This window comes from Triturus cristatus, chromosome 1_2, assembly GCF_964204655.1.
Source record: "Triturus cristatus chromosome 1_2, aTriCri1.1, whole genome shotgun sequence".
NCBI classification, from domain to species: domain Eukaryota; kingdom Metazoa; phylum Chordata; class Amphibia; order Caudata; family Salamandridae; genus Triturus; species Triturus cristatus.
Genome location: NC_140580.1, coordinates 255200455 through 255226705, shown reverse-complemented (window position 1 = coordinate 255226705; position 26251 = coordinate 255200455). Strand labels below are relative to the sequence as shown.

General features: G+C 48.3%; 1 protein-coding gene across 5 annotated transcripts in view; it reads left to right on the top strand.

The window, feature by feature from the left end:
• Positions 1-26251, top strand: part of GBF1 (golgi brefeldin A resistant guanine nucleotide exchange factor 1) — a 2300480-nt gene that overhangs the window by 207344 nt on the left and 2066885 nt on the right. For all 5 annotated transcript variants that reach the window (XM_085603553.1, XM_085603551.1, XM_085603552.1 and 2 more), the window contains exon 5: positions 11456-11574. In XM_085603553.1, coding sequence (XP_085459679.1) covers positions 11456-11574 — 119 coding nt within the window. The remainder of the gene's footprint in view (positions 1-11455; positions 11575-26251) is intronic.

Sequence of the window (26251 nt, the reverse complement as noted above, 5' to 3'; positions counted from 1 at the left end):
ATGCAGAGGACTTCGACCATCTCCACCAGTGCTCTGGCCTCCACTCTCCTGCTACTGTGATTCCAAAGTGATGGTGCCATCCGTCCTCACCGCCACTCTTGCACTCAACTGTGCTCTTCGTCTGCATCTACTTCTTTTCCGTGGCTGTACACTCATTTCCACCTGTCTCTGGGATGAATTGCGTCTCCGTCCTGATGCTGTATCCTGCATGCTGTCACCGCTCCGGATCTGCAGCCAGTCCCATGTATCTTCTGGTGTCATAAAGAAGTAAGTGCGACTGTCATGGAGCACCTTCAGCTTGGCTGGGTACGGCAATATATACTATAGTCCCATAGAAGCCATTTTTTTGCTTAACGCCCTGAAAAGACTGCCTCTGCAGTAGCACAGCTCTGGTGTAGTCCGGAAAGATGTGGATGACATTGTTATGAAACCTTGCGTCTGCTTGCCTTCAAACCACCTGAAAGATATCATCTCGATCCCTATAGTTCAGGAATTTGGCGAGAACTGTTCTTGGGGGAGCATCAGGTTGTGGTGGCGGTGATTGCTGCTCTAATGCTTTCTCCACTGCAAAGAAGTTGGATAACTGTTCAGCGAGAAGCCCTCGACCTAATCCACTCCTCCCAAAAGGTTTCTGGTCTGCCTTTCTTGACTCCCTCAAGAAACCCCTCAGGTTGTACATACATGTGTGCCCTTCTGCATCTTCCATTTTGGTCTCCATTTTACTATAGAGTGATTCGAGAACAGTCACCGTCTTCTTTATTTGAGTGGCTTCTTCCCTCAGTTTGGTGACCTGGCTCTGCGTCTCTATCTATCTCTCCGCCAACATACGCAGGTCAACTCTCAGCAAATTCACATTGATTGCTATAGTCTCGATTTTTGCCCCTATTGCTAGCCCAGTAGCATCAATTGTCGCCAATATCTGAGATCCAGTTGGTTCATCCACCTTCGGGGGTGCAGCACTCTCCACTGACTGCTGTACATGGTTTACTTTCGGGGCAGTGAACTGATCCAATTTTGTTTGTTGTGTGGTCCGAGCTGTCTTAGCCTTACCCACTCAATGAGCGTTGTTTTCATTGTTCAGTCAGCACAATGTCGAAATCTTACCGCATATAGACACCACTATGTCAATGTTCAACCTATTTGCTGGGTGCAGCTATTCTGCCCTACTGTGCGTTTTGAGCAATAATGCTGGGTCACCTGCGTCATCACTTTCTTGGTGTATCACACCTCTAAGGTAACTCGTACCAAAGCTCAAGAAAGTAGCAGGCTGCGGTTTGAGTTGTAACAGAGAGAGATCCAGATGCAGAGTTAATGGGCGGCCAGCCGGTAACCCACAGTTCTGGCATTTGCGCAGTTGGAGGTGCAAAGTATACATTGGATGGCATTGCACAGATCGTGGGGGATTGAATCGGCTCCTCCTGGTACAGCAGGTGACACCCCAATGCCTCCAGGCGAGACCACAGGGCCTGCCCACTGGTGGGGAGGAGTACCCCACCCAAAAATGCAGACAGCTGTCTGCCCTTGGGTCACACTCTGTTCCACTCCCACCCTGTTGGGGGTCCACTTCAGCCATCACTCCCTCCGGACTCGCAGGTCCGTCACAGCTCAGCATGGCTGCAGCTCTTGGTTTGGTTCTCCACTCGCACAACAGGCTGCCACCGGTCGGATAGGGCCGGGTCTCCCCACTCAGTCACACCGGTTCCCGCAGCGCTCTACAGCCTCGGGGGGGGGGGGTGGCCACCTTGTCCTCGCTTATGTGTCCAGGCTGGCAGGCACCGTTAAAGGTGCGTTTGGTGGCTCGGGCAGCAGGATGTTGTAGGATTCCACTTACGGGGGGGCCGCAGTGAGCGTTTAGTGCTGCTGCTCGGCATTCTTGTTGGCTACGCCTCCTAGAATTTTTTTTAGAAGAATCTCTCATGTTATCTAGAAACTAACAATATCCTGCATCCGTCCGGAAACTAACAATATCCTACATCAGTCACAGACCGGTTTCCGTTCAGGCACCAGCACTGAAACGGCCCTGCTTGCTGCACAGAAGTGGGTAAAAACCATCTTAGATCAGGGTGGGACTGCAGCTCTGATCCTTTTGGATCCGAGTGCGGTATTTGATTCTTTCACACACAAGGAAATCTGAAACTCCAGATCCACTCTTATGTGGTTAAATTAGTTCCTGCTAAATAGAAGCTTTCAAGTCTGCGAGGAGACAACTCTGTCAAACACCTATTCTCTTAAAGGGGGGTCCCTCAGGGGTTGTCACTGAGCCAACACAGTTCAATTTGTATGTTTTCGCATTGACAAAAATCATAAACAGCCATGGTTTCGCCTCAATATCTTATGCTGATCACTTACAGATGTTATCTCCCACTGTACAGAAAAATCCCCGAACAATCCATCCAAACCCCCCCCCCCCCCCCCCTCCCCCTCAATGCCTGCCTCAAGCATGTCATGGAGTAGACGGCGGCAAGCAGTTTTAAACTTAATGGGGACAAATTTGAGATGTTGGAAAACAATCCCTCTGGATGGATGGAACGGAGCTGGCCTGAATTCCTTGGTAACTATCCTATTCCAAAAGCTGAAGTCTAAAGTCATGGTGTCTTGCTTGATGATAAAATGGCAACTCAAACTAAAAAATTGGCAGCAACCTGCTTCGGCCCATTAACAACCGTGAGAAAACTGTTCAGATGGTTATCTGACCATTGCGTAGGATAGTAGTACAAGGTTTGGTCTTTTCCAGACTAGTCTGTGGGAGTTCCTTGTATTTGAGCAGCCCAAAGTCCTTCATAGAAAGACTTCAAGTAATCCAAAATGCCAAAGCACGTATCCTACTAAAAATCCCAAAATGTCACTCTGTCATCACTGCCCTGGCAAACCTTCATTGGGTGCCAGAGCTTAAAAGGATACACTTTGCAGGCGTGTGAATTTAATAAAATATATACTTGTCCATAGGGCAGGTTGTGTCCTAAATCTCCTTGTCCTGTAACAAAATCCACGTGTCCATTTTGTGCCATATAATGCGGCGAAAAAGTACTTCAGCAATCTCATTCTATAAGAATTCTGATCTAGATTATCTGATAATGCCAGGGCTTGTACAATAGGAGGGTTTTTTGAATACTAGCAATTCCCGTAGGTTGCCACGTTTTTTGCAGATCTACATACTGGGGCTGAAGGTAGTGGTAAGCAATAGTTCCCGGGTTGGAATGCCCGTTTGAGTCTGTGCAAACCTACTAACTTGCATTTTTTTAAGGATTTTCACCAACTCTTCTCTAATCTTTTCCCATACTGAGAGAGGTTGGAAATTTACTCCGGGCAATGGCAGAAGTAAAACTTGTTCCAGGGTTGGGAAAATAGTGGTTGGAGGAAAAGTGAACTTGGAAACACTCAGATTTTCATTTTCTAGGAATACTATTTCTTGGCCTACTTCTGTAAATTCTTGTGAGGTTACAGAAACCGTATATCTGCACTTAATGCAAGGATACATACCATGGGTGCACTTTTGCGACTTTATATAATAACTGGGCCTTTAGTTAGGCCTGGCGTTAACCATGACCTTTTGTGTTTATCAAAATATTCTCATTCTCTCACTCTCTCCCTCCTCCTCCTCCTCCTCCTCCTCCTCCTCCTCCTCCTCCTCCTCCTCCTCCTCCTCCTCCTCCTCCTCCTCCTCCCCCCATCCCCCTCCCCACTGTGAGTGACAGTATTCTGCTCTTACACAAGGAATATATTGGCACATAAAGTAGTTTTGTTCAGTGCAAGGAACTACTGTGGCAATGTGTGCTTTTTGAGACCAAGACCAATTTTTGCTTTTGCCAATGTTTGTTAGGCAGATGAGGGCCCAGCAGCTCCCACTCCAATAAGGTTTTACAAAAACCATGCCTAAACAAGTCACACATTGACAAAAGGCTGACTACCAATTTCAGACCTACTGGCTTTGCAAATGCTTGTTTATTTTTGCTTACCATAATCATATTCAAATTGGTTACCCTGATTTTTCCATTATGAATATATATATATTTTTTAAACAGATTTTATTTGCCAAATAACAAAGATATTGCAGAGCACTGTCACCCAGCAACTCGTGCACAGAAAATGTACATAGAAATGACTGACACTTTCTGCAACAAAATAGGACAAATTGAGAGCGATGCAGTTGCAATATCAACCAAAGAAATAGAAAGAAACAAACCCCCCAACCCACCCCCATCGCACTCACGCCTACCCCAAAGCAGCACCAGAGGAGAGCAGTCACAGCCGTCTAGACACAGTACACCTACATCCACAGGCCAATAATATATCCCCTATAACGGGAGGGATGCCAAGTCAGTGGACCTGGCTACTGAAACGGGTTCCAGCTCCAGGCCTTGTTACTCTGCCCATCCCCGATTTTATAATGCTTAAGTGGGCACCCCCTGGCCACAAAGATAGGGATTTCCAGCCCCATACAGAAAGCCATGCCTTTTTTCCAAACGGATACCGAGGGCGCCCTCGGAGCCTTCCACGCTTTAGCAATGTCCCTCTTAGCCAAGGTGAACCCCAGTAGCATAAGATGGCATTTGTATATGTTCCCTCCTATATTGTCCATAACATGCAGCAGGACCAGCTTTGGGGAGCTGGGGAGGTCCCATCCCAGAACCTCAGAGAGGCACGACAAAACTCCCCGCAAAAATCGTGCTAGGGCGGTGCAGCGCCAGATAGTATGCAGCAAAGTGCCCTCTTCATGCTGGCATCGGAGACACACCGGGGGGGCCACCAATCCCGCCCTCCAGAGCCTGACCCTCGTGAAATAGACCTGATGGAGATACTTAAACTGGTTAAGACGAAGACTATGGGCCTCCACCCAGTCCTCTTCCTCCAGTGGGCCATGTCCTCCTCCCAGACCTCCCTGAGACGCTGCAATGTGGGGGAGCAATGTTTGACCAAGGACTGGTAGATCTTAGAGATTTTGTGGTCATGGAGGTCCCCCATAAATACCTTTGCCTCTATGGGACTAAACTCAGCCAAGGACCCCAACCCCTCGATATATGGGGTTATAGCATGTCGGAACTGTAGGTATCTGAAAAATTGGGTTTTAGGCAATTGAAAGTCATTTTGGAGATCCTGAAAGGACTTCAGAACCGAGCCCCGCATGACATCCCCAAGAGTAGAAATGCCAATATGGTCCTCGAAAACTGGACAATGTAGCCAGTTGCGGCAGTCGCCCATCGTGCCAAAGGGGAGTCTCCCGAGTTAGCCTGTTCCACCACCCGGTCCTCCGCAGCGCCTGTCGCCATATTTGAAAGACGAGTTTTGTAGCCGGGGGCAAGTAGCTGCGTAACGACGCAGAGTAAAGTATAGCATGTAGGGTGTGATCCCCCATACAACATCTCTCAACCGCGTAGGCTGGATCTGCCCTATCCCCATACCACCTCTCATTGAGGACTAATAGGTGGGAGGCCATATACTAGGACAGGATATCGGATGTTACCAAACCCCCACAATACGTGGACCGAAAGCATGTCCGCAGGGCCACTCTTACCATTCCACAAAAACTGACCCAGGGCCGCATTAACCCGTCAGAACCATCCGGGAGAGATCGGATATGGATGGTTTTGCAGTTGGTAAAGGGGGCGGGGAAGCGACACCATCTTAAAGATGGCCGACCGGCCATATATTGATAGGGGCATGTGGGACCAGACTTTTAAGATCCTCACGCACACGATCCCATACAGGGGCTAGATTCCTGCAATCCCCCAGAGGCCACCTGAAAAATGGAGGCCCAGGAACCAGGACCCGCCCCTCCCCCAATGACCCATAGAGTAGATTTGTGAGGGTTCATATATAGACCCGAGCTCTCCCAAAAAATTTGCATAATGTGCAGAAGGCGCAGTCCCGTCCTATTGATATTCGTGAGAAAGAAGAGGACGTCGTCCGCATACAAATCAATGCGATCCGACAGGCCCGTCGCCCACTCCGGACCAGTCACTTGGGCATCAATCCGTACCCAGGACGCTAGGGGTTCCATTGCTAGAGCGAACACATAGGGGGACAGCGGACCACCCAGCCTAGGGCCCAGTCCGATAGAGAACGTGGATGAGACAGAGCCCGCCACCCGTACAGACGCAGTCAGGTCTGGATATAGGAGAGTTATATAGGACAGGAAGCGCGGTCCAAAATTTAACCTGCGGAGGACAGCGAATAAATACACCCACCTGAGGAAATCAAAGGCCCTATCCATGTCTGCAAGCAATAGGGCGGCCCGCTCCTCCAATCCCTGGTGGGTTGCCACTGCCACATGGGCGCGTCGAATATTGTGGTGGGTCGCCCGCTGAGGCATAAACCCGGCCTGATCGGGATGAACCAAAGATGTAATATGGTTACGAAGGCGATTGGCCAGCACCTTGGCCAACACCTTGGCCTCCACATTGAGAAGAGATATGGGGCGATACGACGCATGTTTATCCGGAGGTCTTCCGGGCTTATGAAACACCACGATCTCCGCGTGTCTCCAATCGCGAGGCAGGCATCCCCGCTCCATGGCCTCCTCAACCAGTCTACAGAAAATAGCGTTTAAAGAATTCACATTGGAAGCCGTTGGGTCCGGGGGCCTTCCCGGGCTGCATTTCCCCCAATGCCGCACCCAACTCCTCCTCTGTGAGCAGGAGATCCAGCTCCTCGCGCACATCGTCGGAGATGGTCCTGGGTGGCACATCATCGAGAAAGTGACTGACTACCCGCTGCCGTGAGGCATTCCCTAGGGGCATTAAGGTCTGCATAATACATAGCAAAGCTTTCAGCTATCACGGAGGGGTCCGAAAGGGTGGACCCATCTGGGCCCAGAATGCCCGGGAGCGACTGAGAATAAAACGACCGCTGACGCAACATATGCAATAATTTGCTGGACTTCTCCCCCCACTGGTAGATCCTGCTGCGGGTCACCAGCCACGCCTGTCGGGCCTCGTCTAACAGAGTATGAGCATATTCTTGCTGCATCAACAGGAGTTGGCGGCGAGCCTGTCGATCGGAGCTATCCCTGCTGCTAGATTCCAATTCCAATAGCTTTGCCTCCACCTGAACAAGGGACTCCCTACGCAATCTGCGAGCTGCTGCGCAATATGAGATGGCCACACCCCGAAACGTGGGCTTCATTGCCTCTCAGAGGCAGTCCGCCCCTCTACTGTCCCAACATTAGATGACAAGAATTGGTCGATGGCTCCCGCCATATGTTCTCTATAGTCGTCTCTCTGGAGGTTCCACGTCGAAAGACGCCACCGAAACGGTTGCAGCGCTCTACCCACACGCATTGTAAGAGTAATCGGTGAGTGGTCTGAAAGACCACATGGAAGAATATCTGCGGCGACCACCCTGCTACCCATGGCACGGGGAACGAAGATGTAATCAAGGCGGGAGAAGGAGCCATGCACAGCCGACAAGTATGTATAGCCTTGCGCCGTCCCATGTAAGCGACGCCAAGGGTCCACCCAATCCAGGCCCGCCACCATTGGGTGTAGTTTAGTAGTCCCACCTGCGTCCGGCGGGTCCCCGGGCCGCCAGCGATCCCCAGCCATGTCTAGCACATCGTTCCTGTCTCCGCCCACAGCAGTTAGCCCATCCGGCATGTCTGTCCATAGGATCATAAGCGTTTCCACCAAGCTCCAAGAAAGGGGGGGGAGGGGCATAAAAACATCCCAAAACTATGGATTCCATCCCTATCCGCCCCTGTAGGAAGAGATATCTACCCTGCGTATCCCTCCAAGTCTTTATGTGCGTGTATGTGACCCGTCTATGGATCAGTATTGCAATCCCCCACGATCCCCTCACAAACCCGGAGTGAAAGACATGTATGTACCCAAATCGTTGAAAACATAACGCTTTAGACCCCATAAGATGAGTCTCCTGCAGCATGAGAACATCTGCATGCGCTCGCTTCACCTGCTTCAATATTGCACCCCGCTTAATTTTATCCAACGCACCCCTGACATTCCAACTCAGTAGTTTAAGGGTCCCAGCAGGAACCTGCGCATCGCTAAGAGGCCCAGCCATGAAAAAGGTCGAGGAATGGATGCGTACCGGGCACAAATATGTGGTCCGTATAAGATGCGTCTGATGCAGTGTAGACCAGTGCGATCAAACAGAACCCCCCCAAACAACCCAACAGCACACTTCCCCCCCCCACCCTATACCTCAAAAACGATGAAGTATCTGTTGCCGTGAGCGGGAGACTCCAACAGGAGGTCCCTCCCCCCGCCCGCCAATGGATACCCAACATACAGCCCATTGTCAGCTGGCCCTTTCCCTTCCAACTAACGTGTTGCAGGAATATTGGCCCTCAATTGTGCTTCCCCGGTCAAGGCAAACATATCAAGGAACTATGGAAGTACAAACACCGCCCCCCCCCTCCCCCCAGTTGGTCTGATGTAGTAGGCAGTCGCTGGGCCCATGCAGCTCGGGATGAAGTACTACATGACTGGAACCTGAGCCCGGACCTGGGTAGTCGCCGTCCCTTCCCCTTTAGTATCGGTTGTTTAATAGACCATCTCGCTCACTGAGGAGTCAGAGTCTCTCTGGGGTGGCATATGTGGGCGAAGGCGCACCGTCTCGTCCGTCCAGTGGAAGACCTCCGGAGAATCAAAGAAATGGGTGCGAGAGCGATAGACCACCCGCAGTCTGGCCGGGTATAATAGGGCATAGGGAAGCTGGAGCTCTCTGAGCCGGGCATTTGCTGCCATAAAAGACTGCCTGCGTTGTTGGACCATCTTAGTATAGTCCGAGAATATGAGGATGCGGGCATTGTCAAACAGTGGTTCCTTGGCCCTAGCTTGTTTCAGGATAAGGTCGTGGTAGTTTAGTATCTTCGCAGTGACAGGTCTCGGGCGAGCACCAGGCGGGGGCTTCTGAGTCAGCACCCTGTGAGCGCGCTTTACCACGAAACACTTTGACAAGGACCCCGGAGGGAGCCAACTCGCAAGCCACTGGGTGAGGAACCGCTCCATGCCACCCTTCTCGCATCCCTACGGAAATCCAACAAACCAAAGATTGTTGTGGCAGGCCCTCCCCTCCGTATCCTCCACCCGGGACGCCAGTCCACGTTGAATTGTCTCCAGGGAGGCCACTCGCTTCTGCAGAGTCTCTACCACATCATCCACTCCAGAGACCCTCGTCTCAGTCTCCGTGATCCGTGCTACCACATTGCGTAGATCTTGACGCAGCAGCATGACGTCTGAGCCAACCGCACCTATCTTGGCATCTAGGGCGTCTCGCGACTGGATGATGGCTGCAAGGAGGGCGACATTATCGGGCACATCGCCAGGTCCACCCCCGACGCCACGACAGAGGCCCCGGGGCCCATGAATTTGTCCATCGTACTCTGCTTGGAGGACCCACCACCCTGCGGATCCCTCATCATGGTCAATCCAAGGCCGCCCTGTAGGTTAGGGGGTGTCGTGCCCGCCCCCTGTATGTCAAGCTCCGGATATTATGAGGCCCCAAGATGCCACCGGGGGGAGGTAGTATGCCACAGTCTGACCACTTGGCCCAGGACCCCAACTCCCAAGTCCAGCGCCTATCGAGGGGCCCCCTGCTGCTGGCACGGCCTGTCCACCGATCCCGGGATGGGCCCAAAAGCATGATGAAGGGGGGGAGCCCCAGAACTCCACTCACCAAGGGCCCCAAAGGAGCCACACACCACTCACCAGGCCTGTGTACTGTCAAATAGACTACACTAGGTGCCGCGTCCAGACAAGAGGACCGGGGGGGTGGGGGGTGGGCACACACAGTCACGCCATGGCTCCTCAGGGACCTGCAGACAAGTAGAAATGGCGGCTCTGCAGTCTTCGAATGGACCCTGGTGACGAGCCCATGCGGCCCGATCGACCGCCGGGGTTAGCCCACCAGCCGGAGGAGAGATCTTCCGAGTTCATCCTCCTACTGGGAAGCTCAAGACTGCACCGACTCCAGCTCCACCAGCAGAGCGGTAAGGGCGACTTCGCAGTGAAGGCGGCTCCAAGCGTCTGGCCTCCTAAATATCAATGTACAGACAGGACACCTAGGCCCCCCACCAGTCACCTACAGATCCCAGAGCAAAAAAAAAACGCAGGGCAAAATCTGGGTTATATATAAAAAGGAATGGGGGCGAAGGAACTTTTTATTTGTAAATTTATTGTTAAATAGAAAAGAATTTAAAAATGAATTAAAAAGAACATTCTTGAAAGTAAACTGCATATAAATGCAGCAAGTGCCATCTAGTGGAGAAAAAAGATTCTTGTAAGACAGCGGAATCCAAGCGCTGAATTGGGGCAGGGGAACGGAGCCTTTACCATGAATATGTCAGTATCGTGCATGGTTTTACAACGAAAATCGTTGTAAAGGTATGCATGGTAAAGGCATTTTCGTGGTAAATGTTATGCGTGGCAATGGCATTTGCGTTATAACGCATGCGTGGTAAAGGCATGCGTTGCAACGGAATGCGTTACAACGTGATACAACCGGCCTACTTGTCCCAAGGACAAAACACACATGAAAACTTGTTGCCCTTGACCCCAAACAATATGTCCCGGGAATCGGGCTGTAGGAATTTCACATCCCTGTCTTTGTTGCTGTGCATGGCCCATAAAGCGATGCAAAAAGGGGTCTTAATTGAATCAAAATGTACTGACCCCCCCCCCCCCATATAAGCCCACAAGAATGCTGCGATCTAACACCCAACAACTGTTGGTAGCACCCAAGATAATGAGGACCAGGGGCGGAGAAGGATCCTTCGCTTTCCTTGTACCAAAACTCTAGAATGGACTCCCTCATAACCTAAGGCAAACCAAATTGGAACTAGCGTTTAGTAAACTGTTAAGAACGTTTCTTTTCTAACTCACTTACCATCTGCAGGATACCTGGTTGTCATGGTGCTGGGAGGCCCTTCTTTGTAGCCATGTGCTTAAGAAATCCTCCTGAATAGAATAGAATGGAATACGAGAGTGACAATTCAGACTATTTCAGGTGCCCAAAGCTATGAGAATGGATTGGACAGCAGGTATTAGTCCTTTTAAATCTTTATTTAATTAATAAACAACTGTTATGTGCTCAACTTTAATTTAGACACAGAGCACCACTCTTTGGCAGAATGTCATAAGTACCGGTGTTAGCATTTAAGTGCCGGTGCTGAGCACCGGTAACCACCGGCTCAAATTAAGCACTGTGCTAAAACATCTCACATTGATTGATCTTAGAGTTCACTAACACGGACATTCTTTGTTTAACAACAAAAAAAAACTTCCTACATTTTATATTGGTGATTCCCCTGATGAGTACAGAAATTCTAAATTAATACGTATTCTTTCCTCAACCTAAAAAAAATTGCATGAAGTTTTTGTCCAAAAAGTGCATTCATGTGGTCAAATGTTGCAATTGAATAAAACGGTATTTAAACAATGTTGACTTCACTGCAGATATTGTTTTGATGTTGTTTTCTCCGCTGATCTTGCTCTGGCAGATCCTAAACATGATGGTACTGCAGAAGGTATTGAGAACATGGCTGATGCAGTGACACACGCCCGCTTTGTCGGCACTGATCCAGCCAGTGATGAGGTCGTCTTGATGAAGATCCTGCAGGTGAGCTGTTTTAAGATGGTTATTGCAGATGATAATAGTAATTACCAGAGTTACTGGTTAAACTAAGACTGTGAAAATGATATTGTCCACAGAAGTGAATTGTTTTGCAACATTATATAGTGCTTATCCGTATGTGGGGCAATGAAGCGCTCGCCTACATGGGTAGCACATTAACCTGTGTAGGGTGTGTGGTTTGAGGAAGCTGTCTTTGTTTTGATCCCATGAGGTAAGTGTTTCAATTTCTGCATGATGACCACTGAGGTTTGATTATCATGGTATGGGATGCAGCGCTTAGCAGTGTGATGAGTAAAGAAGCATCCGAGGCAGATGCACTTTGAGCAGCATTGCAGGTCCCTTTATGTAATTTCTTATTTTAACAGTCCTCTTAGCTAATTACTACACTGGGTGGTCCTTTCTGAGATATCTCATTTAAAGTTTGTGGTCCTGAGCAGGCATAGGTTGGAGGACATCATGGATCTGCGGTGATAAACTTTACTACTATCTCATATCTGCCATTGTGCGATGCTAAAAGCAGTCATAGTATGTAGCTAATTGGGACCTGCAGTGGTGTACTAAAGTAAAGTCCTTCATTGGCCAGAGGCACGTGGCAGATCTGTTCAGTGATTCATGCTTGTTCAGTTGGTGATGGGTGGTTTATTGTTTTGGAATGGTATAGTACTGGGTGATGGCCATGACCCCTAGCAGTTTTGCCTTATGTGAGTGTGAGAGTCAAGCACTTAAAATAAATTATTATGCAGTCTGTATGATCTACAGCGGACTGCCCAACTGCTGATTGTTATGAAAGTAGTATGTGACCGGAGAGTCATATAATATATTGTGTTGTAATTGCATTATATAGCACTTAGTACCCTTGAAGAACTTTTTACGCCATGCAGCATTTTACTCCAGGACCCAGATTTAGGATATTTTCTTTAATGGGCTATTGGGTTTAGTCTTGCACTCTTAAGGAAGCCATACCTTGCATTTACTCCAGTTTCTATGTGGTAGATTAAACAAATAGGAATTAGCTAATCTTTAGTGGAGGGAAATATGTGAATTCATGCAATTGATGGTATTAAAAGATGAGCTACAGGAGATTGAGGATTGTTAGTTGCAGGGGTATGGATTTTAAAGGCGAAGTTGTGATCTTTGTTTTGAGGTCTGCACAATTTGCTTAGATAAAATAATAGGTATTAAGGCAAACATGACTTAAAGTAGGCTGTGCATAGAGAGAAGGCGTGCAAAGGTTCGAAAGGAAAGAGAGTCATTCGAAAGAAAAAAGTAGACAATCACACGTTTTAAGTAAAAGTTGGTTTTCATGCAGGTTTTTTTTACAAATGTTCTGGAGGATTTTTACACATCTTTCAAAACCTGTAGAAAGAAATAACATTTACAGTGTAGCCGTAAGAACACCAGTGCACATACACACACAACCTTCACCCATGGGTAGGTAGAGGTAAAATACATTTGGTTTCGTTTTTCCATAAAATTTGATGAAAGGAAAACCAAAACAGGAATGTACTTTAAATTTTGTGCTAGCGATGTGCCTCCCCCTTTTCCTTTGATGATTAGGGTTGATGCCCTGAATGAGCTGCTGACGAAGACATCTCGCCCCACGCAGCTGTGGCTGAGAAACTCTCCCATGCTTGCACAAGAGAGCTTTCCTTTAGAGGCACTTATCTAGGGAAAGAGTATCTCTTGAATTCTGAGTTTTTTTTCTGTTGAGAATGACTATCAACGTGCATGGCACACTGACATCGTAAGTGAAAGTAGTAGGAGCCTTTTGGCCCTCTTTCTTTCACTTTGTACAGTGCTCAGTGGCACACCTCAAAACCCCCAATCACCCTTACCCTCCTCCCTGATCACTGATTGTAAAAGCAGTTGTACTGTTGGAAAGAACAGTCCACCTCCTTACTGGCAATACCCCTTCCAAATGGTTTCCTGCTAAAGAATCGCTGCAGAGTGAATTCACGGAGCAGGTATTCAGCCCTCTAGATCACCAGGAATATTTTCATGGAGGAGACCCAACCCTGCATGAGTTATCGCTCCCCAAGCCACTCAGTCTATTTAGTTTTTCTGTCCTGCTGGGCAGATTGGATGGGTTATCACCAGTTTTCCCACCCAGGGGCCAGTAAGAATGTGCATTAAAAACTGTGAGGTGAAGGGCTAGCCTTCTGCCATCAGGCCAACACCCCAGGAACAGACTGTAGTTTTGCCTTCCTGGGGGCAGATTGGGTGGACAGAATGGGGGAAAACACCCCATTGTGGTCACAAAGCCCACTAGACACCAGGGATTAATATGTAAAAAACACAATTTGGTGAGGGGGCCGTCTAATCCTAGCATTCTGGAGGATATGCTTTACCTTGCATGGGGAAATATTGTAGCTGCATCACTACACTATCTTAAAAGGTTAAGAGCACCAGACCTGGAACATGTAATGAAAATAGTCTTTTTTTAGACCATGGTTGGACAAGATGGGATGAAAGGATATCTTTCTCAATTTAGCCATCTGAAATGTTTTAAGAAAGCACATTATAAAATTATTCAATGTTCTATTTGTGGTAGAGGTTGTAGTAAAATGGCTAAAGATACAAAATTCCTTAAGCTCCTTGATGTAAATGCAATAAGGGAGAAGGAAAATTTGCCTAGCTTAAGTGAGGTAAGTTTACATTTCATTAAGGACTCGGAGGTGAGGATTATGGTTTTCCTTCTTCACTTTATTTGCATTTCAAAAGCATGGCAGCCATTAAAGCCATATAAAACTACTTTTTCCATGAACACTAGGAAAACAAAACGTAATGAGTTCAACAGTAACACTGACACAAACAATAATAAAGAATTGCTTAAGCATGGACAATCGGAGAATGTCTAGGTGGCTCAGCTACGTGGAGTTTGTACTGAAGGAGGTCGGCCTCCCCAAATTGTTTAAGGACCCACTGACCCGTAGAAAGGTTTCTTAACAAAAGGTTGCCAATACGTTCTTACTGATGGCAGATTACAAGCGAAAGGAACACCACAGAGAGAAACATGCAGTCTGTATATATGTCCAAAACCCTCCATTAATAGAGGGAGGGTACTCCTACTTAGTAAATGTCACTAGGCCGCAACACAGATATATATTATTGAGTTTCCGCATGAATATGATTCCTTTGATGTTAGGCTATCCAGAAAAAACATATAATCATTCAGATTTAAGTGTATGTCCATATGATAACCTTTCACCACAAACTGCACTGCACCTAGTTTTGTTCTGCAGGCTGTATGAGAAAGAGAGCAATGACTACCTTAACCCAATTTTAAAGCAAGGGTATTTTTATCAATGCCGGGTTGCCTTATATTTTTTAAAATCGTTATCTGATCCCCTGGTTTGCTTTTCGGTAGCTACGTTTTGATGGGCCTACATGAGAAAGAGGAAGGGGGTAACTTAATTGTAGAGTTTTTAGTATGTGAAATGATTCTCTTATAATAGGGCTTTTATTCTAAGGTCAATGATGAATTGTTTGCTGATTTTAGTATATTACCAATATGTATTGTTATTTGTGCTTTTATGATCATTTTAATTAGATCAAATAAAGATTGAAATTGAATTGAGTTCAGCAGTCCTTCTTTAGTGCCCACAACAGGGCTCCAATAGACTCCTCTGTCACTTCCTTATCTCCCTATTTTTTTGCACGAATCCTGCCAACAGTTCTCAAGCGTACGGTTTAGACCCATTGTTTCCTGTAAAGACATAGTGCGTCAGTTACCATTCCAACACCCTGTTTGACACAAATGCATAAACTATTCATGCAAAAAACTCGAGCAAGCTAATGCTACAGTAACCACAGTTCTAACCTATTATATCGCATTGACCACGCCAACTTTATATGAAGAACAGACTACTCCAATACAAGGCGGGTCTGCGTCTAACCTGACCGCCGGGTGGGAAAATCCTCTCCTCCGTGTCTTTTTTTCTTTTTGTAAATTTTGATTAGCCTTTTTCAAAAGAAACACAAAAGGATAAACAGATCATAGCAGAAGCCATACATTCCATTGTGTTACAGTGGCATATTTAGTAGATTTTTCTTCAAAGAGAACTTATCCTTATTGTCAAGCATGTACTACAGAGCATTCTATCAGGTCCTATTATAAACATCCTGCTGATTGCTAACTGTATGGAAACTTAAACAGTTAACATGTCTCTCCCCCCCCACTCGCCTGGGTCATGTTAGTCTTGTACTGTCAGTCCCAGTGTCTAAGAGCTCAATCTCTATTTGCATAGTCCATATGTTCATGTCATTCTCAGATGTCGGTGTGGCCCCTGGTCCATCCGAACCTATTGAAATCTCATCCGTTTCGTCCACAGAGAGGTCGTCCGTATGTGTTAAGTCAGTAATCCTGGTGTACCACGCACTTGCGTCCTCCTCCAGTTTATCATCCCTCCTGACTTTCTTCATTCAAATTAACTCTGCCGTGTCCCATTCGCGCATGTCTTTGGTCCAATTCTCTACCACTGGGAAGGTTGGACTCATCCATTTGATGGCTATCTGCTGTTTGGGTAACACTAGCCCCAGTTGAAGAAACTTCCTAGTGAGTTTCTTAGCTTTGGGCGTATGGAGAAGCCTCAGTAATACCCCCTTGACATAATGCGGCACTGTCCAGCCCGTAACCCTCTGCAGGCACTGTATCGCCTGCCCCCAGTAAGGTGGCCGCTCAGTGCAGTCTCAGATCATGTGAAGAAAGTGTGCATCTACATGTCTGCATCTCGGACAACAGGAGGATTGGTCCTGAAATATCTTATGAAGCACTCGTGGGGTCAAGTACGTTTGGTGTACTAGATTATATTGTGCAAGTTTAAATCTAGCGTTGGTGCTAATCTGTTTGACCCCCTCATGTTCTCTCCTCCACTCCCTCTCTGTTAGGGTTCCTCTAATATAGCGTCCCTTTTAGCCTGGATAGGGAGGGGACCGGTGGGGAGGTCTCCCCTGAGTGCCCTATACATATGGGGAACCAGTCTGCGTCCTCCCGCCAGGGTGGCTATTGCCTGTAGGGTTTGCAGTGACCTGCGGTAATGTCGGCCACAGCAGAAACCTTTGCATGCTATAAGTATTGTCCCTTGCCAAGCTCAAACATATTTTCCCCCTCTTCCCTCGTCATGAACTGTTGGGCTGCATATAGGTCCCCCATCATTTGACATCCTCCCTCCATCCATTTGGTAATGGAAATACTTTGTCCTAACTTTTTAAAAGGCTGCTCTGCCCACAGCAGGGCCTCGGGGCATAAGGGTCCTTTTTTCTATCGTTTTTATTGCTGTTTCCAATGCTCCGGTACTCCAGCACCCAGCATGAGAAGTTCAGGGAGCGCAACTTCATGATGCGCGCCTGCTAGCAACGGTTTCTCCCAGTTATCCCGGTCATCCAGCTAATGCACCACGTGCTGAAGTTGCAATGCCATATAGTAAATCCCCAGCCGAGGGACTTCAAGTCCTTTCTGCTCCCATTGCCTCTGCAGTGTCAGTGTGTTTAGTTTGACTCATTTCCTTTTTGATCCCCACATCAACTCCACCATAAGACGCTCCAGCCATTGGAAATATATGTGCGGGATTTGGTAAAGTGAATTCTGCATGGCATACAAGCAGCGTGGCAGGATTATCATCTTAGATAGCGCCACCCTACCCATTAGTGATGAGGGGAGCTCTTTCCTAAAAGCTACAGATCTCTGAATGCCTCCCACACATCTCCCCATATTTCTCTCCAAAAAGGCCGATTGTGTATGTACTAATTTAATCCCCAGATATCTCACCTCGTCGCCCACCCAGCGCATCCCCACCTGTGGTAGCTCAGGCTCCCCCTTTCCCACCAGATTTCCCATAGGGAAGAGTTTACAGTTTCCTGGGTTGAGTCGCAGTCCCAACACCTCCCCAAACCTCATTCGCTCTCTAGTAAGCACCGGTACCGCTTCTTAAGGTTGTCAGAGATATACGAGTCTGCATACATGGACACCACATGATTAGTGTCCCCCAGTTGGATACCCCACTGCCCCAGTTGTGTCCTGAGAGTGGCCGCTAAGGGTTCCATTGCGATGGCAAGTAATAGCGGGGACAAGGGGCATCCCTGCCGGGTACCTTTTTTTAAGCAGGTCACCTCCGTGTCCTTAATAGAATTGAAACTTACCTTCACTTAATCTAGGCAAATTTTCATTCGATGTCTGGATCAGACGCGAAGATTATGCTATTTCAAAGCTTAATTACCACTAATTTGGCTACATCCCCGCCAGGCTTAAAACAGAATCTCTTAAAAGTAGATTCAGATGACCAGTCTGCCACACGCATGAGGTCTTCTAAGCGTGCTCCCAGTCAGAAAGCTTTAAAGGCCATCGCCCCTCTTGCTGAATGTGCACCAAAAACCGTAGTGTTAACACCTGCTTCCTGCATCACTCACTGAACCCAGCGGGCTATTGTGGGGGGAAGATACCACTCTATATGGTTTTGTCAGGGCAATGAGAAGTTGTCTCTTGCCTGATGGGCGGACTTGGTCATCTCTTCATATGCTTTTAAACATTTTACCATAATTTTAGAGACTCTGGAAATTCTGGGCAAGCAATCGTCCTGGTGTTGCACTTAGTGTGTCTACTTACTGTGAAAACTACTCCCTTAGGAGAAAACACTCTGGCTGTTATATCCAAGGCTCTTGCGTCTGAAATTCTCCTGCATGAAATGAAGCATACCAACATCGCCAATTTAGCTGAAATATCTTTCCAGGACAGAAACCAATGTGTTTCCATGATTAAATCAGGTTCAAGACCAAATTAACTCCCCAAAAGGCGGCATAGTTTGGTTCTGGTGAGAGAGGGACAAATCCCCCTGAGCAATCTGCACACAAAAGGCTGCTCCCTGATCAGGGCCCTATCTATAGGTGCCTGCCCTGCTGAGATTGCTGAACAAAAGTAGTTAATTGAACGAAAAGCCAACCTGTCCTCCACTAGGCTTGAAAGGAAATTAAGGATTTGGACTACATCAGATCCCACAGGATCAACACCCTGTCTCAGACGCCAACACGCCCATCTCATCTCGTCCAAGACAATCTGTATCGCTTAGTTGTGCTTTCTGCCCAAGCTCGGGATAGGAGGACCTCAGCATGACTCAAAAAGGTCTGGGAGCCTCCAGCATTGCTTGTAATACGCCACACCATGAGTTGTAAAGCTCCTTCTGCCACCAACCGATACGGCTCACGGTCTATATTCAGCAAAATGTGAGGAAAGCGGGGGAGTCAGATTGGAGAAGCCCAAGAAAGTTCCAGAAGAACTGAATAAAACACTTGCGATTTCCATATTGGTGTTACCAAGAACAATTCTGCATGCGGATTTGAGTCGATGTTCTGTTGTTCCAGAAGGGAGGGAATGCATAACCCTTCTCCCCACTCTAACCTTTCGAAGACCTTTGGGTCCTGCAGGTAACGGGAGTGCCAATCCGCCTCCTGGTTCTCGGCTTAGGAGATACTCTGCCGAGACCTGATTTTCCAGGCAATAGTTCCCGAATTGTTTTGCCATGTTCGCCAGTGCTTGTGATCTGGTGCCCCCTAATGGTTTATATATCTTACCGCTGAGACGTTGTCCATCTTCAATAGCAACGAGGACTGAACATGATCTTTCGTCCAACACTGCACCGCAAAGGATCCTGTCATGAGCTCTAGACAATTGATATGCAATTGTTGTTCTAGGGGTGACCAACTTCCTCCTGTGGAGAAATCCCCACACCTGGTGCCCCAGCCGGACCTGCTGGCTTGGATTATATTACCAGATCGGGGGTGAAATCAAAGGTTGCTCTCCCGTTCCAAGCCTCCATGTGAGAAAGCCACCACTCTATCTCCTCTCTGGCCTCTGCAGTCAACACAGCTGACTGAGCATACGTTAAGCCTTTCCTCAGATGGTGTGCATTTAGATGCTCCAAGGGTCGATAATGGAGAGGGCCAGGAAATATCGCTTTGATCGAGGAAGAGAGAAGTCCTACCAGATGAGAAATTTGCCTGAGCGATGTGCATGGTGTGGCCAGCGTCTGGCGAAGTTTGTGCTGGATCTTTGTGATCTTTCCGGATTGGAGACTCAGGGTTGCAGAGTTGGAATCTATGATGGACCCCAGTAAGGTGCTGTCTGCATCGGGGGGGGGGGGGGGGGGAGAAAGAGATTTCTCGTTGATGGCGAACCCCAAACCTTGCAATAAACTTGCCACCAACTGGAGATGCATTATCAGCTTCTTGGGACATTGTGCCAGGAAAAGCATGTCGCCCAAGTAAATAATGAGCTGAATTCCCTGAGCTTGCAGAAACTCTATGGCCGGCTTGAGGAGGTTTGTGAAGCACTTCTCGTTGATGGCGAACCCCAAACCTTGCAATAAACTTGCCACCAACTGGAGATGCATTATCAGCTTCTTGGGACATTGTGCCAGGAAAAGCATGTCGCCCAAGTAAATAATGAGCCGAATTCCCTGAGCTTGCAGAAACTCTATGGCCGGCTTGAGGAGGTTTGTGAAGCACTAGGAGGCTGACAACAGATCGAAAGGGAGAATAAGTAATTATAAAGTCTGGGAGCGCCAGATGAATTGCAAAAAAGCGCAGCTGTGGGGGAGGGGGGGCTGGTATTGTAAGGTCCGCATCCTTAGGGTCCAGGCGCACCACCCAATCGCGCAATGGCCCGGCTAAACGGTGTTGGCGACTCCACAGTGCAGAGCCAAGACTCTGGTGTAGAGGGGCCTGTCACCCCTCCACCGTGTAGACTGTTCTGTTTTGCACTGCGTTCCACATGCTAAGTTCCCTTCCTCGCTTTTCAACCACACTGCTGGTTGCTAGCATGGCCCCTCATCCATCGTGCAGGCTCGCTGTAGGGGCCGGCAGCAAACCTGCTTCAATGGTGCTGCCGCTAGTGGTGGGAATATGACATCGGAATAGCAAATTCAATTGAGGCACGACCTCCAGTGCCGCTGAGCTGGTTGCTAGTGACTGATCTGCCCCAGTGTGCAGTCTGAAGATCCTAGGAACTTTGGTGGTGGTCCCTGAACAGCTGCGCCCACTGCGCTTGTTTTTAAGGTGTTGGGATGCCCCAGTGGCTGCCTCACATGAATATAGCCGGTCCTCCATTTTGGTACCCCTCTCCCCTACACTCCATTTTGTCTTCTTCCTAAGATGGTGGTCCTTCTTCTAAGCGAAAGTGAAAGAGGACTTGCTATTCCCAGATAGACCGAAAATAAAGAAGGACTTTGCCTTATGCAGTCAAAAAAAGGGAAGGACTCCTTGCTCTCCAACAGATCCTCTATTGAACTCATTAACTGCAAGATGGGACCTTCTACGGGCAACAAAACTGTAAGTAAGGAAGGTCCCTATACCCCCCCCCCCCCCCCCCCCCCCATCAGAGTATAACTCTATATGCTAATTGAATGGCCATCTTTTAGTGGTTATGTTGACACGTCATCCTATTAGCTCTATAGAAAATACCCTATAATCTACTCACCATCTATTACATCGCAAGTTCACAACTAGATCTCTTCCCTCCTGCATAACTGATGACTCCCACCTCTAAATATAGATTGGTGATGAGGTGTTACCAGTGCAACCAGTCACTACCCTAATACCTACCTATCTGAACAGTATGTCTTGCCTGTATTCGCATAATCAATAAGCTTGACAAAAACAGTTCACAGAACCAAAGATCATAGGACTCCCTCCGACTACTGCTATGAATATGGCAACCCATAGGTAACCACTCCCTCTATACCATCTCTTTTGGCTAGTTGGCTCTAATTCCCTATCGGACATGGATCCCATGCACTCAACACCAACCTGTAAATCCGCGATTGTAATGCCTAAAAAATTAAATATCCTCTCAATCTAACAAAACCTTCAAACGTAGACTTCTCAAATTGCTCCCAGAAACACTAATCTCATACTCCTTTAGGAACAATTCTGTTTATTAATGAGGATCCATTAGGTAGTTAACATTGCCTACAACCATTGGCCGGCAGGGTATGAAGGTGAAATATACACAGCTATGTGCCCACAACCCGGAGGCCGGCAGCTATATAAGGACCATTTGAGTATATATAGCAGACCACAAAAATTTAATTTCTAACTAAACAACACCCTCCCTTATCTTCTCTCCCCCCCTCCCCCCGCCCCCACCCCCCACTTTCTGCACCAGGAGAATGTCTGCGTTAAACTCTGGATAGCGTATGATCGCTTATCTACCCTGCAGGGGTTCAGAGTCTGTAGTGAGGGATAGTAGTGGCTCCGCACCTTGTGAGGGTAATAGACACAAAATCTGCAGGTATTTGGGGCATGTGACCTCCCGGATTCCACCAAGAGAATACGAATGAAGTGGGCCCATAGTTCCGCGTATGCAGCTCTCCTGTTCTCTACTATGAGGGACATTCGCTCCATAGCTAGTGATAACCATAGTTTGTGAAGCCATGAGGTGTGGTCTTGGAAGTTCTCGGTACCCCAGAGAGCTAGGATCACTTGTTGTGCAGCGTGTAGCGCCAGGGCCATCTGCCGGACCAAAGCGGGCGCAGTGCGAAAGTTAGGGGGTTCAGAAGCCCTAGGATGGTGTACGCAGGGAAGCGCGAAAGAGAGGTGTTGAATGCTGAGTCAATGTCATCTAATATCCGCTCCCAGAATCGGGACAGCTTGTGAAAAAAAAAATGTAAATGTCAAGGTACTTATAGAGCGCACTGTCACCAGACGGCCACCTTGCGGTGTCGCCTTTTGCGGTTTCCTGGCGCTGATACTCATTCCGCTGTGGAACCCCTCCTGGCTTTCCCCGTGAAGTGTCCACTCCTGGGCACCCCCAGGGTGAAGCCAGGCATCCTTAGCGCTGTTGGGGCCGGTGTGGAGGCTAAGCAAGCTATTGCCCAGAGTTGCAGCGTGGGGCCCGTGATTAGAAGAGGCACCGAGGCGAGAATAGACAGGTCCGAGGAAATTGAGCCCGAGCCCCGCCGAGGCGGGAATCGAACCCTGGTCCCTGGCCAGAACTCTGCTTCAGGGTCTGCCGCTCTAACCATTGAGCCACACTCCTCCACTGTGGCAGTGCCATAGTAGATAAACTAGATTGTCTGTTTGCCTGCACCCCCTCCAGCATTTCTCTGAGTGCCCCTTGTCCCATCTGTGGATGCATGCAGGCGCAAGGTACCAGTAGGCGGCTAATTTGTAGGCTGTCTTCGTTCCTGTTGCGCTTTGTGCTGTGTGTTGTGCTTTATAATAAATGTTGGTTGTAGGAAAGTACGATCTGCTTTTATGGTTACCCCCACTTTTTGCCTCATGTGATGCTGTTGCTGACTAGTCTGGCTGGGTTCTTGCTAACCAGGACTCCAGCCTGTGTGCTTTCTCCCCTAAATTGGATATGTGTATGGGGAGTACTGAGGTACACTCCAGATTGGCTACTGGTGTACCTGTCTAAGCCTCTAGTATATGGTACCAAAGTACCCAGGGCATAGGTACAGCAGGGGTCTCCCATGGGATGAAGCATGTATTATGCCACCCATGAGAGACCACTAAAATTGTGACTACAGGCCTGCCATTGCAGCTGTGTAAGCTAGTGCTAGCACCACTTACGACAGATATAAGTTTTCTTATATCTGAGGTCTCTGCTCTTAAAACCTATAAGTCTCCCCCAAAGGCAGGCCTTTTTAATCCTGATTACAGGGTGCTTGTTTATAAGTATGAGGGTGCCTCTGCATGAGCAGAACACCCCTACAACCTTCAGAGTCCATTCTCCCGGGTTGTAAGTACATCAGCCATTATGATACATAGAGTGGCCATGCGTCATTACGCGATGACCATCTCTAAACTGTCTGCAACAACCCCTGTTGTGTGTGGTATCAAACATGTTGGAATCCTATCCCCACTCCATAAACGGTGTGGGAGGTATGGTTCCATGAACTGTAAAGCTTCTCTTGGAAGCACTTGGTGCTCCCGGTACAAGTCTTCTAGGCCCCAACAGCAAACTGTGGCTGCTGATGACCAGACACGATTCTGCTCTCCTGCTGCTGAGCCAAGCTCGAGCAGAGGAAGGCAGGACAATAGGTATCCTGTCACAGGGAGGTGTAACCATCTCCCAGACAAGGTTTAGTGTATTGGTACAGGGTGGGGGGTGCTTGCCAGAGGCGCCTAGTCTGCTTGAAGGGTACATTTGGTGCCCTCCTTGCATACTCAAGCTCAAACCAGCTCAGGGAGCCATTGTCTCCCGCTCTGGCACAAAACTGGACAAAGGACATGGGAGTATCCTCCCCACTGTCCGACCCCTCCTCCAGGAGGTACCCCTGAATTGTCCCAACCTTTTCTTTGGGGTACTTAAGGGCTTACATGTGGGTGGGTCACTAGATTCGTTGTGGGACAAGATTCAGATCAGAAACCACTTCATCTTAGACCGTCTGGGCTCTCTGGACTTCGCCTTGAACACCAAGACAGCAATCTGGAAGACTCCTGCTGCTCCTGGTCTCATCTTCCTGCAAGCCTTCCTCAACGTCCGTGCCCCATACAGGATCCTTCCAAGGCCTGTGGACATCCAAGACACCTGAAGCAATCTTCTTTGTAGTGAAGGAGTCACTTACCTGCATTTGCATGCACGGAAACACAGCTGACTGGTCTGCTGATCCTACGCTCCCACAGACGCCTTAAGCCTCAGCAATACAGGTGGTGGTCCTACAACTCCCTCGAGGCCTGCACTGTCTTCTCACCGTGTTTGAGGCCAGTATCTCATCAGAACCGTTGAAACCGAACCTCTTTGCACCGTGTCGACTTGCCGTTGCCATGGCTTGTTGACACTCTTCACCCAAAGAACTTTGGGCTCCAAGAAGCTCCAGCCTCAAGCATCTCCTGCAGCAAGATCTTCATCCTCTCAGCATCCCTTGCACCGTAGGTGTGCATCTTTGGTGAGCTGCTTGAGGTCCTCTTGCGACTCATGTGCCTCTGGCCTGTGGGTCCTCTTGAGGGTCTTCCTTGACTCCAGAGGGCTCCCCTGATTGGTCGGGCCTACTCCTACTCCCCTGCACGTTGAGTCACTTGGACCCTGCTGGTCCCGACACTGTGCCCTTTTCCCCTATCACGTTGTTTGCGGTTGCCAAGGCTTGTTAGTGCTCCCGACAGACACCAATCCTTCAGCTCCCGACATCCTTCGGGGGACAGCTCATGAATAGCTCCTGGTCTTTCTCGACGTCGCCTGGTCCCTACAGCTGCACCTCCACTGTCATCGTCAACTCTCCTGCATCTCCTGACATCGTTGGACATTCGTCTTCTGTGCCTCCTGGTCACTCCTGAGTGGCATAGACTCTGTCCGCTCTGCCTTCAGGTACTTCTCAACTTGAATCCACCGGTTACTTTCACCTTCTTCGTCAGCTGCATCTTCCTGAAGTCCTCCATTGGCTACGACTGTGGTTTCCGATGTCAGCTTGAACCAAGCACCTTTCTTCGCTGGTGTAGGTATCCTGGTTCCTAGGGTATCCATGGGTGGGGTGACTCTCCAACCTTCTGTCTTCAATGAAGTTTCTTGAGGGTCCACTGGGAAGGGTCCTTCGTCTTTAAAATTGCAACCACGACTTACCCATTGACTTGTATTGAACACGGTCTTGTTTCCACTATGCACACCGGTCTCCGTGGGGTTCCTGGGTACTTACCTCAGGTGGTTCCTTAGGTCCCCAGCACTTCTACGTCTTCTAGGTCCAGTCTTGACTTGAGTCGTGATTCACACCCTCCTATTTTAGTGTATGGTTTGGTCTACCCCTGGCCACCACTGTGTATTTGTTCTACATGCCTGTTTTTATTGCAAAGTACGATGTGCATTGTGTGTTATCTTTGTGTAGGAGATATTGTAGTGTGTTACTGACTGTCTTACGATAAATATATATTTTTATAAATACGCTGTGTGGTTCTTTTTCACTTAACCTATACCAATAAGATTAAGTTCTGGTAAAACAAGCTGCTTTACACTCCTGGACTAAGCCTGAAGGCTGCTCTCCACAGCTACCACTTAGAAAGCTTTCTAAGGTTGTCTAAGACCACTAAAATCACCATAAGATTTGTCTGGATTGGTGCAGGGTGCTACACTTACATAAGTAAGCACCATATACTAAGCCCGTCTCCTACATCGGCCCACTCCTTATCGGAGTGAGCGCGCCCCAGTTCCTCCTCCCAGCGCAGCTGGCCCTTAGTTTTGCACCCATTGTTCCCTTTTGACAGCGTAGCATAGAGTTCAGAGATGAGACGCTTGTCGTCTCCCTTGAGGACCAGCCATTTTTCAAATACGTTAAGGGGACAGGAGGCAGCTGTCTTGGACTCTGGAGAGGTCACTCAGTTCTTCTGTTGCAAATAATGGAATTCATCCATCATGAGGAGTGAGTAGTCCGGTTGGAGTTTTTCAAAAGGGAGGATTCCACCAGGATCAAAAAGAGAATGCACCTGCTTACATCCTTGCTCTTGCCATCTGCTAAACACTTCTGAGCCACACACCTGGAGGAAGTCAGGGTTGGCAACACTCTGAGACAAGGGGGAAAGGAAACAATGTAGTGGGAGCAAGCAGTATGCCCAAATACGCCAGAGAATTTGGCACCCACTTCAGGAGAAACTGGGCTTGTAACGTCGCCTCATGGGGAGGGGAACCAACAGATTCAAGATGTGAGATTTACCTTAAACCCCGAGACCTCTCCAAATATCTGCA